Source organism: Balaenoptera borealis (assembly GCF_965194805.1).
Source record: "Balaenoptera borealis genome assembly, chromosome: 17".
NCBI lineage: Eukaryota > Metazoa > Chordata > Mammalia > Artiodactyla > Balaenopteridae > Balaenoptera > Balaenoptera borealis.
The window spans coordinates 44,866,894-44,881,021 of record NC_138876.1 but is presented as its reverse complement, the minus strand read 5'-3'; the positions used below and the strand labels follow the sequence as shown (position 1 = coordinate 44,881,021).

The window sequence follows — 14,128 nt, the reverse complement described above, 5'->3', positions numbered from 1 at the left end:
TGTCCAGTTTAGCTGCTTTTGTCCTTTTTCCTCTTGCTACTCTTCTCATACTAACCTTTTAAACCAGCTAGTTGTTTCACATTTTATCATCAGATTGATCCTACCAAAGCACAGCTCTGATTTTTGAGCCAGTGTTTTGAGCCACACTTGTTTGCAAAATTAAGTGTTTAATAAATGTATGGAAGAGTGATGACCCTCACACCTGGAAAACTCTCTTTTCACTATTTTTAAGGTGTTATATACTTTGACTTCAAAATGTCTTGCTTTATTTTTTATTACTCCCTTTTGGCTAGTTGTTCTTCTAAACTCACAATGCCATGTCTTCTGAGCATATCCCATGCTGTCCTGCTTTATACTCATATTCTTCCCTCTTTCTGAAATGCTTTCTAATAACTTCTTTCTTCTTGGATTCCTTAGGTGTCAAGATACAATTTTATCCCTGTCCAGCAGTATTGCATTCTCCTTCTGAAAACTAGTGGCACGTTTTCTATTCCTCTCTTTTATATGTGTGCAGACTTGTCTTGGTGTGGTTATTTACACATATCATGCCTCTGAAACCCAGCTGCCTGGAGCTTCTAGAGTCCCTCTTTTCCCCTGTCCCCATGTATGCAGAACTCAGGAATTCATATTAAACAACACATGCATGTTGGAGAAATGTAGACTTACCTGAAGTTTCTGTGAGAGAGGTAGAGGAGGTTTTCTTTCCTTTTCTTTCTTTTTTTAAAAAACAAACCTTGATTTAGAATAATTTTTGATTTTCAGTAAAGTTGCAAGGATAGTACACACAGTTGCCACATACCCCACCCACCCACAGTTTCCCCTATTATTAATATCTACATTAGCATGGTGTATTAGTCACAACTAATGAATCAGATTGATACATGGCTGTTAAGTAAAGTCCATATATGGTAATCAGGTTTCCTTAAATTTTACCTAATGTTCTCTTTTGTTCCAGGATCCCATCTGGTATACCACATTACATTTGGTTGTCTTGTCTCCCGGTAGGCTCCTCTTAACTGTGAAAATGTCTGAGACTTTTCTTGTGTTTGATGATCTTGACAGTTGTGAGGACTACTGGTCAGTATTCTCTAGAATGTCCCTCAATTGGGATTTGTCCGATGTTTTTCTTATGATTAAACTGGGGTTGTGGGTTTTTGGGAGGAAAATGAAAGAGACAGAGTGATATTCTCATCACATCTTATTAAGAGTATCGACTATCAACATAACTTATCACTCTTAATGTTAACCTGGATCACCTGGTTGAACTAGTGTTAGTTTGTTAGGTTTCTCTAAGTTACTCTATTTTCCACTTTTCCATACTGCATTTTTTGGAAAGAAGTCAATATGCCCAGCCCACTCTTAACATGTGAGAGTTATGTTAAAGGAGAGTTAAGATAAAGAGTGGGGATTATCTACATAAATTACTGGAATTCTTCTGAACAGTAGTTTTCCAGCTCTCCCATTTTAAAATTTAATCAATCATTTATATCAGTATGGATTCAAGCATATTTATTTTATCCTTTGGGTTATAATTCAATACTACTTTATGTTGTTCTTCAGATTGTTCTAGCTTTGAACATTGGGAGCTTTTTTTCAGTTGGCTTCTATGTCCCTCCTTAATATACTCCCACTTATTTATTTGTTTGTTTGTTATTTAATTTTGGAGTTCTTTTTCACTTTCTGGCACTACAAGATGACCCAGGCTCATAGTGTATATTTCCTACCCTAGTCCTAGAATCAACCATTTTTCTAAGGAGATCTGGTTTCTTTCATTGGACAATGGTATTAGAGATTAAGATCTGGGTGTGAGGTGTGCCACAGGGGTGTTTTTGGCTTCTAAGCCATTTCAGCTGACACAGCAAGGACATATATGTGTGTATATCAACAAAAGTATGTAAACATACCTATATATTTCTAAATGTATCCATCTATATCTGTGTTAAACTAAACATGGTTTCCTATTGATGTCTGCAACTCTTATCCCTCCCATACTGATCATTCTAGCCTTCTCCCCTTGCTTGTCTATAACTTATTCAATAGTGAGAAACCTGGCTCCCACTGTCGACCATCCATTTACTTGATTTTTCAATTCCAGTGTATATTTATAGTGGTTTCAGAATTGTTAACCTCTACCCCCATGGGAAATAACTGTATCAACTCAAGTACAGTGTTTCTTTTTTACCTTTGGTTTTACATTCTTTACCAATTTCCAGAGTTATTCACATGAGCACATTTTCTGCATTCCTTTCAGTGAGATTTGTTCATACATTTAGCAAGTCTGAAAAATCGGTATATTGTATGAGTCCATTTAAATGACACTCTAGAAAAGGCAAAACATATATAGAGAATAAATGAAGCATTGGTCATCAGTTAGATTCTTTGTCACATTCTGCATTCCATCCTGGGGTCTCCTGACCTCCAAATGATTTTCTAAATATTTGCACACATTAAGGTTCATGGGTTTTGACAACTGCTTAATGTCATATATACACCATTATAGTATCATACAGAATAGTTTCACCATCATAAAAATTTCCCTATGTTTCGCCTTTTACATACTTTCCAACACCTAAGCCCCTGGCAACTACTGATCTGCTTACTGTCTCTATAGTTTTGCCTTTTATAGAAAGTCATATAAATGAAATCATGCAGTATGTGACCTTTCCAGACTGTCTTCATTCACTTACAATATTCATTTAAGATTCATCCATGTCTTTGCATGGCTTGATAGGCCATTCCTTTTTATTACTGAATATTATGGAGAAGGGCTTTATATTCTGAATTCCACAGCACATAACCTCATAGGCATCCATTTGACATTTTTTTCTCATGTTCTCTTGTCACACAGAGGTTTTTTCTGCCATATCCTTACACAGTACTCAGTTGTTCTCCTATTATCACGAGCAATTTAGCTCTCTCCCTCAAAGCTGCATACCATACTCAGTAGAGAACAAAGGGCTTTTAGGGTTTTAGCTCCCACTCAAACAGCTTCTTAGACCTTACCTTCCTATTAACACCTGCATTACAGTTCTTTATGCTCCTGGTTAACATTCCCTGCTCCCAACATCAACATTTCATCTCACTTTATAAGGTCTTTCAAAGTGTGAACTATATCTTTATCTCTGTATTCTGCAACAGTGTTGTGCCTTGCCCCTAGTAGGTATTCAATAAATATTCACTGAACAGACAAATAAGTGATTTGTTATAATGTGAGAGCCAGACTGCAGACAAACTGACAAAACCTGAAATGCATGCAATATTCCATCCACTTGGGTAGTATAGTTGTTTGCCATGCACTCTTTTCTTTTTTCACTACTTGAAGGCCACTTGCAAAAAATGGCCTGAAATCTGACATACATTCAATTTATATAGAACATATGGTGTTTATAAAAGCATTACCAAATAGTATCATGCTAGTGAACCTTGATAATGTGTGTCAGAGGTTTTCAGCATTAGCCCAGAACATCAACATTACTACAAACAGCTGAAATATATTGTAAGAAATTTATTTTCTCATAAAATGTTGCATGGGCAAGTTTTGGGAATTGGCTAGCCAGATTAGAATTATCATCATTCTTATTATTAGTAAAAGGCGTTGATGTAGCTCTTTATTAAGTCATTAGCTTAAAAATTGCTTAAGATTGGCATAAAATTTAAACACTAGGCCTCCAAGCGAAATATTCTAGAAGGATCCTCATTTTGCATACTTAAATTCCAGAAAAATCTTGGAAACAACAGTTCCATCTGTGGGCACCTCTTACAAAGCCTGTGTTGCACAGGTACTTGCTGCCTTCAACCTGTGTACCTCAGCCTCTGTATGCTAGATCCCTAATTTTGATGTGAATAAACTGTTGAAATTTGGGTGCTGGGGAAAGGGGAGTTCTTAAATTTCTCCTTCTTTTCTTTCTCCTCCTTGTCCTATCCCTCCCCCTCCTCCTCTTCCTCTTTTTCCCTCTTAAAATGTCTGCCATTGTTTTGGGTTATGGAGAATGTTGTCATCCAGAAGAAAGTAATTTCTTTTTAGCTAAATCTCACATGTTTGCAATCATCCTTCACATACACAATATTTTGTATCAGAAATAAGGTCTTAAGGGGCTTGTTGAACTTTCAAAGTCAAGAATTCTCCATTTTAGGAATTTATTCGTTGCTGGGAAGATTTTTTTTTAAAGTATAAAAATGTGTACGAGTAGAATATTACAAAAATACTTTGAGTATTTGGATAAGTTTTAAAGGAGGATACTTCACCTTTTTGATTTATATTGTAAGGTAGGTACATATATTTTGAACATTTGAAAGGGCTGAACTCTTTTTATATCTCGAACTTTTCCCATACCCTTCCATTTGTAGCTTTCAGGTTGTGGAAATGGCAAAGAAGTTGCTACTAGAAGATGGTGGTTAGCTGGAAGTTGTTGGTGTATCACTCACTTCAGGTTAGGTGATGTTTGTTTCTCAGGCATGAGAAATCATTAACCCTTTTAAGTAGATGCTGGGTAGGAAACAAATAAAAACCAGAAAGTAAAATGGTGATGATCTATAAGAGGCCTCCCAAAGGAGTTTGCTTCTCAACATAAATGAAAATAAGATTTCTTGGCATACAGATAAGAACTTTCTAACATTCCATGTATGCATAAAATTCCATATATGCAAACAGGTTTCATAATTTCAAAGATTTGGATTGCTTGTATACTGCATTTAGCTGAAATGAAAATCCAACTCTCTGGAGTTCATCTTACCCCAATAATATGCTAATTTCATGCTCATGGCCTTTAAGAGTTAGTGTCATAATTTGGAATTAACTAGTAAAAGATACTTGGGAAAAATTGGTTCAATATTTTTCTTAACTAATTGTGTTTTCAGGATGAAGATCAACAGACTATGAATCAGTGTGTTCCAACTGTACCTATACTATTGATTGATTGGGTATTTCCCTTGGGACATTTCTATTTGACAAACTGACACATAGATGCAAACAGTTCAAATACATTTCTTTTTGCACTGATAAATTTGTTCATGTTCTCCAGAAATGGAAAATATGGTGTGGCTCTTTCTACATTTTGAAATCTCGTGGCTAGTTTTCCATGCTGGGTAAATATATATGGCACCTTATGACATTCAAGGTACATCGCATATGTTGCACATTTTACAGGTTTCAAAGCTCTTTCATATATTATTTCATATTCATTTTACAACAATTCTGCAATATCAATAGGGCAGATATCATTCTAATTATTTATAGATCATGAGGCTTGGACATTTTTAACAGACTTTCTATAGTCACAAAAACTAGGATGTGTTAGAGCCAGAATCAGAACTTAAGTTTTCAGATTTGAGCCCAGAAAACTCCACCCTAATACAAGTTTAGAGTATTACTGCTTTTGGCCAAGGGGCATTGTGATATGATGGAAATGATATATTTTGCAATGTATGCTCTGGTGGTACTTAGATAGCACTTTATACTTCTCATTTTTATCACTGTGACCTCTTGATAGAAGGAGATCTCATTGTTATTCTTTCCTTTGCTTTCTTTAATAGTTAATCTTATTTTCCAACAAGAATTTTAAGACCTGACCTAAATATTATAATTAACACATTAAGAGGATATATCAGCGTGACCCACTTTGTGTTCATTTTCCAGTGTGGATACTCATGAATATAATTTAATGTTACTTTCAAAACAACAAATCTCTATGACTGAGTTTACATGGATGCATTCAGTCAAAGAGTGGGCCATCTCCTAAAAGTTCTTTCTCTGAACTAATCATTGCAATGTTAGTAGTTAGTAGAGAAAAGAGAATTGATTTTTGCTGCCATCTTTTGCCCAGCAGAGCTCAATGCACAGCTTCTACTCAGATGAGATGATTTTGTCTGGCCATGAAATAGTTTTGCAATGGAGCATGATGCTAGGAGCAGAAAGGAAAAGTTTAAGGAGAATGACTTTCCTACTGATTCCTGGGTTTCTTAAGACATATACCTTTAACCTATTTCTGTCTTTTGCTCTTCTCCATATACACATAAGTCCTGATGTTTTCCTATTAATATTTGCCCTTTAAAGCTACTTGATGGAGTATCTAGTCAAAACAGTAGGTTTCCATTTCTCAGAACCTGGCAGAAACTCAAGAAATGGCTTTTTCTCCTCAATGCTTTTAAAGTTTTAAGCCTACTGGGTATAAAGTAGTGAATCATGTCCTTTGGATTTTTAAAAAAATATAGATATGATAACGCAAATTTTATTTTTCCCCACAGAACCCCATATATTAACTGATTTGAACATATTTTCTTTTTTGTAACATATATTATTGGGAAAAGAGAAAATAAGTCAATATTCAGAAAAAGACTGTGTTAACTTTAACTGAAGCACTTGTAATCATACCCAAAAACATCTGGGAAATCTTGGAAACTAGTAATGTTCTCAAGAAAACTCAAGCTATTGAATATATAAAATTTAAGGAACACATTTCACATCAGTTCCCTATATCTGTGTACTGAAAATGAAAATGTGTCAGATATTAATCCTCTAGGAAGCTTGGGAAGTTTCATCTTCCTTTGTCCTCTTAGGTGGCCATGTTTGTGCTACAACTGGGTAGTGCCACATTCCTGCTTACAGAGCCTGTGATCAGTGCGATGACAACTGGGGCTGCCACCCATGTCGTGACTTCACAAGTCAAATATCTCTTGGGAATGAAAATGCCATATATATCTGGACCACTTGGATTCTTTTATGTGAGTTTTTCCATATGTCTTTGTTCATATATTTTGTGTGTGTGTTTCACATAGTAAAATTTGGTTAATTACAATGCTGAGATTTTTCTATTTTAAAGCAACTTGGGCTTAAATAAAATCTTTTAGGATATTTTTAATGGGATTAAGGGTATGAAACTAGTTTAATTAGTAAAACCTACTAATTTGGGGAGCAATTCTTTGTAACAAACAATTAAATACGGTATAATTTGGGAACATGGTTGGAAAAAAATAACTTGAATTTTTCTGTGACCAGATATGTTGCTAACTTCTAATGGAAGCCATCTACCAGGCTTGTGGCCCAGTGTAACAACAGTACACCTTACCACATTCTTTCCATATTGTGAACCCTGGTATAGATCAAATCAGAGGCTTGGTCAAAATTGGGGTCTGGAGTCCCAATAGCAGACAATCAGTTATTAAAAGTCACTTGAACCTGAGAGAGGAACATGTGTCCAGTTTCAACATATTATCCTAATAATTCCCCATTCTTCTTGGTCTCTTTTTGAAGCTGACCTAAAATCTATGACTGCTCAGGAAGTCACATCCTACTGGAGTTTTATAAGACAATCAATGTCTTGTTAATGAAGTTGAGAGCAACCAGACTTCATTTTATTTAATTTTGTATTGTAGAGGAGGAAAAGTATATTTTCCTTCTATCCTTGAGGAACTAGAGCTCCTGTAACAAAAGACTAACAAGAGAAAAACAAACAAGTTTATTAGCATGTATATTTCATATACACATGGGAGAAACTCTGGGATTAGTAACTCAAAAGAAGTGGCTAGGATTTGGGTTTAAATACCATCTTCAATTAAAACAAAGGAATAAGAGTTGGGGGAAGCAAGTTATGAGAAGGTGACCATGAAAAATACAGTGAACATGGGTAAGGTTTATTATGCAGATTTAAATCGGTGCCTTCTCCATTGGTAAGAATCTCTTGTGATTTAGAGTCATCTTTTTCTTCCTGGTACTGAGAGGAAGACACCCTTGCAAACAGAGATTTTCTATATAAATGTAAATTTCTCTATGAAAGGGTAACTTATACTGTTCTCAGAGGTTCCCTGTGTCTGCTGTTTCTCAAAATAATAAGCTAAAAATAATTCTTATACCAAAGAGGCATATTTTGGAGTGGCATATTCTGGTCTACTACAATGTAATGTTCTACACTGAATTACATTAATGTTTTATAATGAGAGTATTCCCATTCATAAAATTATTGCTCTTAATCAAGGAATGGCTGAATAGTAGCTCTACATATAGAAGTTTAATAAATTATCTAATTCCTGTTATTGAGGTGGTTTCTGGTATTTCACCATTATACACAGCTCAATGAAGATTTGTTTTATTCCTATGTTCTAGTTTGCATCCCTGATCATTTCATTGAGATCAATTCCTAGTTATGGAATCACTGGATTAAAATATTTTTGCCAAATATCAATCTGAAAAGCTGTACCAATTAATATTTACTCTCATCATTGTCAACTCTGATTATTACTATTTTTAAAATTTGCCATTTTGATATGTGAAAAATAGTATCACTTTTCTGTTTGTGTGTTTCTCTGATTAGTTGGTAAAGTAGTTAGTATAGATAGTAATTGACAACACAAAGCTGGAAGCTTTTTCTGAATTTTTGTTATTTAGGTAATATCTTGCTCAGTGATTCATTCATTATAAGAAAGCTTAAAACTAAAACAAGAACACTAAAACTGGAAGTGGAAACAATATAATTCCAAGCTCCAGATCAAACAAAAGTAGACCAAAATAGCTGTAAGTTATCAGGTGACTGGCTGAGTTAAAACTTTTGGTGATGCCAGGTGTGCACCAACAGAACCAAATCAGTACTAGATTCTGTCCTGATCTCCTGGCTGGGAACAGCATGCTTGTCTGTGCATGAGCAGTGTAAAGAAATGCGTGCAGGTTACAAGTTGGCTACTTCAGTCATATTCACATTACACAAATAATCATTCCTCTTTTCACTAATTGTGTTAAAAGAAGCTGGATAGCCGGATATGAGAACATTTGGTCTTTCAGCTCGTTTCTCTGGTGGCAATGTGCATAAAATGTTACATTGAAGTGTTTTGTGTATGCTTTTTAAAATTTTGTTTCCTTGGAAGGTAAACTGCAAGCTATTTTTTCTTTGCCTTGTAGATCAGACACTGTAATGTGACTTTTGGGGGTCTTTTGTAAGTTCTCATACTGAAATGTAATGAGATTTAGAAATATTGTTAGATGGCTGACTAAATTTGCATTACTCAGTTGGTGGAAGTTTGTATGCTTTGTGCAGATGGAAAACAAAGAAAAGTTGCTCTTGCTTTTCAAAGTCTCAGAGCCCTGCACTGTTAGGCACCTAGGTAGGAATGATGCTTTGGTTCTTGCCAAGGTTTCAAAATTAATGCTGATATTGCAATGTCAAAAATTGTGATCTGAGCATTAGATTAAGAAATAGATTTTGCATCATGCATAGGTTACACTGGGACATTTGGAAGGTGTGCTTTGGTGTAGTTAGGCTAAAAAAGAATCTGAACTTGCCCATGGATCATTTAGGTGGGATGTGAAAGAGGAGAGCTGAACTCAGCACAGAGGTATAGAACAGAGGACAAAATAGAGGCCTTGATCATCAGGTCAAAGAACCTAGAGGAGAGTGATTTAACACATTTTTGGATTTTTTCTGCTTCTAAGTTCTAAAAACTGTTATATCCTTTATGAAAGCTACTCAGGCTGATGAAGGATAAAGAATATGTTACTGATATTCCTTGGAACATAAATTAATATCTAGACTATTTGAGACTCTTATACAATAAGCCAGTCACCACTCCCAATAGTCTCAGCTGGAACACTCAAATTTCCTAAAACAATTCAGAATTGACCAATCAAAATGTGCATTAATTAATTTCAGTAATAGCAGTGCTTCTGGTCAACTTTGAGAGAAAACATAGCCTTTTGTCTTTATCTTGTTCTTAGGTCACTACATGTTGAGGTATCTTCCATCTGCCACTGCAATGGTTTCTACCGTGTCTTCTTCCTAGTGGATGCCTGATTCTGTTCTACTAAGAGAATCTAATTCTCTAGTTTGATTAGCTAAAATCTTTGTCTCTTTGGTTACTTAGGGCTGGCAGATGTTCTTGTTTCCATGGAACATTTTAAAGGATTAATTTGAATCAGATAAGGTTAGTGTTACATGCTCAGTTCTTCCCTCTCAGATTATAGAACACACTTCCAATAGATCCTTTTTTTTTGACTTTTATAGTTGATTTACATTGTTTCAGGTGTGATTCTTTTTCAGATTCTTTTCCATTAAGGTTATTACAAGGTATTGAATATAGTTCCCTGTGTTATACAGTCAGGTCCTTGTTGTTTATCTATTTTATATATAGTAGTGTTTATCTGTTAATCCCAGATTCCTAATTTATCCCTCCTCCCCATTCTCTTTCCCCTTTGGAAACCATAAGTTCGTTTTCTATGTCAGTGCACTTTAAAAAGTGCTATATAAGTAATAGATACTAATCCTTTTCCTCTCTAGAGGACTGTTATCAGATAAGCAAATCTAAATAATAAAACAAAATTATATCATTTTTTCAACTTACAAATAAAGATGATTTCAAAATTTATAAAACGTAAAAACTAGCTGCTATTAATGAGGGTTAGTCATCAGAAGTAAAGAAATGCTATGTTTTTAATTTTATTTTTATTTTAAAATAGTTCCATCTATTCAGCTCAATCCCCCCCCAACCAGTTATAAACCCATTTAATAAATTATAAACAGTTCTGCAATATATTGTAAAACAAGCAGAAGCAATAATATTATGAGTCACTTGTCTTTGGACCCTGGCTCACCAGTTAAATCATTTAATTCCTGTGTTCTCAAATTAAAATTTTTTTCTATTTTGTTATATTTTTTAGCTTTATTTTTTAGACCCCACATATAAGTGGTATCATAAAGTATTTGTCTTTCTCTGTCTGACTTATTTCACTTAGCATAATACCCTCCAAATCCATCCATGTTGTTGCAAATGGCAAAATTTCATTTTTGTGTGTGTGTGGCTGAGTAGTATTCCATTGTATATATATGGTATATATATACACACCACATCTTTATTCATTCATCTACAGATGAACACTTAGGTTGCTTCCATATCTTGACTACTGTAAACAATATTGCTGTGAACATTGAGGTACATGTATCTTTTTGAATTAACATTTTCATTTTGGGGGATTAATACCCAGAAGTGGACTTGTTGGATCATATGGTAGTTCTATTTTTAGTTTTTTTGAGAAACCACCATACTGTTTTCCATAGTGGCTGCACCAATTTACATTCCCACTAACAGTGCACTAGGGCTCCCTTTTGAGAGATATTTTTAAAAAGAAAAATAATTTTGAAGTTTATTTTAATACTCATTAGAAGGCAAATTCTCTAACTGATAAAACCAAAATCTAGAGAAAAAGTCTCACTATGTGAATTTTTGAAGCCTAAAAGCTCCTGGAGAAGGCAATCAGAGAGCAGGAAGATAGCAGGTCAAGACCAAATAAAAATTTTTATCAAATTTAAATTTTTTGACTGCTAGTTGGTCCCACAGAGATAACAGGGAAAAGATTAATTATTCTTGTCAATACAAAAATTGATTTTTTATACTAAGAAATGATGATGTATCTTTTTATTAGAAAGGATGTTTCCCTCCAAAAGGCACAATAAAACAAAAATTACTAGTTCATATTAGCAAATGTGAATTTCTTTGAGGTGGCGCCAGTGTCTCAGCCTGTAGCAGCCTATGATAAATTTGGCAAAGCTATTTTCACTGACATGGCTTTATATGAGAACTCTTCTAAATAATTATGTACAGTTCTGTACATTAAACCCAAGAGCACAAGACAAGCTTGGCAATATATTCACCTACCCTCTTTGGGAAGTTTTTATTTCCTTTTTTAAAATTGAGGAGTTTCAGAACCAGAAAGCAATTTATTCCCACTCCCATCCCTGAAGTACAAGCAAAGCACTTTTCTAGTTTGGGTAGCTCTGAAGGCTATGCAGCAGGAACCAAGAATATTAACAAACTGGGATAGAAACATCAGAAGGAAATCAGAGCCAATGAAACATTTTCTTCCATAGAGAATGAGATCACAATTAAATATGTACAAATGAGGCTTATATGTGGAGAACAAATCTACTTTGAAGACACAGGCCCTCTGGGATTTCTGAATCAAGAACATGCTTTGGTAGTTTATGACAGCCCACATTTTCTCTGCAGTTATTGTGATATTTCTATTGTGAATTGTAAGGACGTTCAATACACCCTGAAAAATGGACAGAATAAATTGAAGGGGAGAGAAAAGGAATGTTAATCTGCAGCTTGAATCAATCAGGGTTATAGGGGAGAGAAAATGTGGCAGGTTTAATTTGGATATGAAACAATTATATGGGAATTTGTAACAAAAGTTACTTTAAAATTCTAAATCAGAAGGCAAATATTTTAGCAATTCAATTATCTTGGGCTAAGCTTTCCATCCCCCACAATTCACTGAAAAATGCATCAGCACAAAATCCAGTTGCTTAAGTAATTCAAATTAAACTTGGTTTTCTAAACAAGGGATGGCTGGATGCCACTTGGGCCTTGGCATGCTTGATTGTGAGTTTGGTGCAAGTGAGTTTTGTGCACCCATGCTGTCTCTAGCTGTTTAACATACCATACTTCCCCTAGATCACATTTTGGTTGGAGACTTAATGTATTCCTTAAAGCCGTAGTTTACTGGGATAAATTCCCAGTGTAAGAAGCAGTTATTGATCAGAAATATGCATATAAAATGATGTAAAGAATAATAGAATGTTGTAATTTTTTTCTTCCTTTTGGGGTTGTGTTTGTGTTCATGAAAACACAGACTGTGTTTGAGCTTTAAACAATATTAGTCTTGTTTTTCTATTAGTGTGTGCTACTTTGGGAAGTAGAGGGATTAGGGGAGCTTGATCTTAACAATAACCATTCTAAATTATTTAAAGATAAGTAGGCAAAGTTTATAGGAGACATCAAATTCTTAAGAACAGAGAGAACTTGTGCCAACATCAATTTTGGAATTATCATAGATGGCTTTAATGGTCCCTGAGCAGGAATCTAGATCTGCTTAGAAGTAGAATTCAAATATAATCAAGTTGGGGACTTCCTGGCAGGGCAGTTGTTGAGACTCCGTGCTTCCACTATAGGGAGTATGGGTTTGATCCCTGCTCAGGGAACTAAGATCCCGAATGCTGCATGGCACGGCCAAAAAAAAAAAAAACATAAAAAAAAAAAAAAATGACAAATATAATCAAGTTGAAAGCAAGTTGGAGCAGGGAGAGGGTGTGCCTGGGCAATTGTGGTTCATGTTTAAAGGCTCCAAGGATGTGAAAGCTACCTTAAAAAACAAAAGCCGGGGCCCGCAGCAGACTTCAGTCTCATCTGAAAAGTGGGAGAGTTGGACTAAATGTGAGGTTTCAAAACCAGAAATATTCAACAGAATAATCTACACGTGGATGGGAAAAGATTAGTGTGCATCCTTGATTCAAGAGTTTAAGAACCACTATAATGGACTTACTCAACAGATGTTAATTGACCACCTCATAGGTGATGAGAATACAGTTGAGAAATAACATCCCTGTTCTCATGGAGTTTTATTGAAATGCTGAGGTAGGGGCGATGTGAAGTAGGAAGGGAGGAGAAAAATTGGTGAACAAGATAATCTCAGATAGTGTTAAAGAAGAAAACCAGGCAGTGTAATTGAAGCAGATAATGTGATAGAGTGAAGAAGTGATTATGCTCACCTTATATTAATTGAGTAATTAAATGAGTCACTGTATATAATTGGCTAGCCTAGTGCCTGGAAAAGTTAGTTCCCCCACTCTTCTAGAAAGTGATGAATTTTAAACAATCTCTCCTATTCTTTCCATCTCAGTCTGCCCTCCCACCATATGTTTGTGGTAGGGATAATATAAAAATTTCTTTCCATTCGAGGTGGAGAGAAGGAACTAAGGTGAATGCACTGTATAGATACAAGTATACTTTCACCAAATGTGTATATGTTAAGAAAAAACAGTCATGGTTCCTGTTCTCACAGTTTTTAGAATTAAATTGGAAGGCATTATTGCTTCCCTTGGATTGATGTGATTCTGCTGCTGGTGTTAAAGGCACAAGGCAGCAGGTGGGTAGAGCTTGTTTGTCTGAGAAGCAGATAGGTGCCATTGAATCCCACCACTAACAAACAAAATCAAAGACTCCATGCTCCATGATAGTCTCTCTTTCAAAGGGTGGCATCTCCCCTCCATATATCCCAAGGGAAAAAGGAAGCACCAGGGAAGTTTGGAAAAATTGTTTGCTGGACTGAAAGAAGAGAATAGTGTGTGAGGCATTGGTGAATGTGTTG

The 14,128-nt window shown here is 35.2% G+C and overlaps 1 protein-coding gene across 1 annotated transcript in view; it reads left to right on the top strand.

Moving 5' to 3' along the window:
- The window catches only part of SLC26A7 (solute carrier family 26 member 7), a 329,129-nt gene that overhangs the window by 213,201 nt on the left and 101,800 nt on the right, over window positions 1-14,128 (top strand). Inside the window, exon 5 of the mRNA XM_082363299.1 lies at window positions 6,556-6,720. Within this exon, the coding sequence (XP_082219425.1) occupies window positions 6,556-6,720 (165 nt within the window). The remainder of the gene's footprint in view (window positions 1-6,555; window positions 6,721-14,128) is intronic.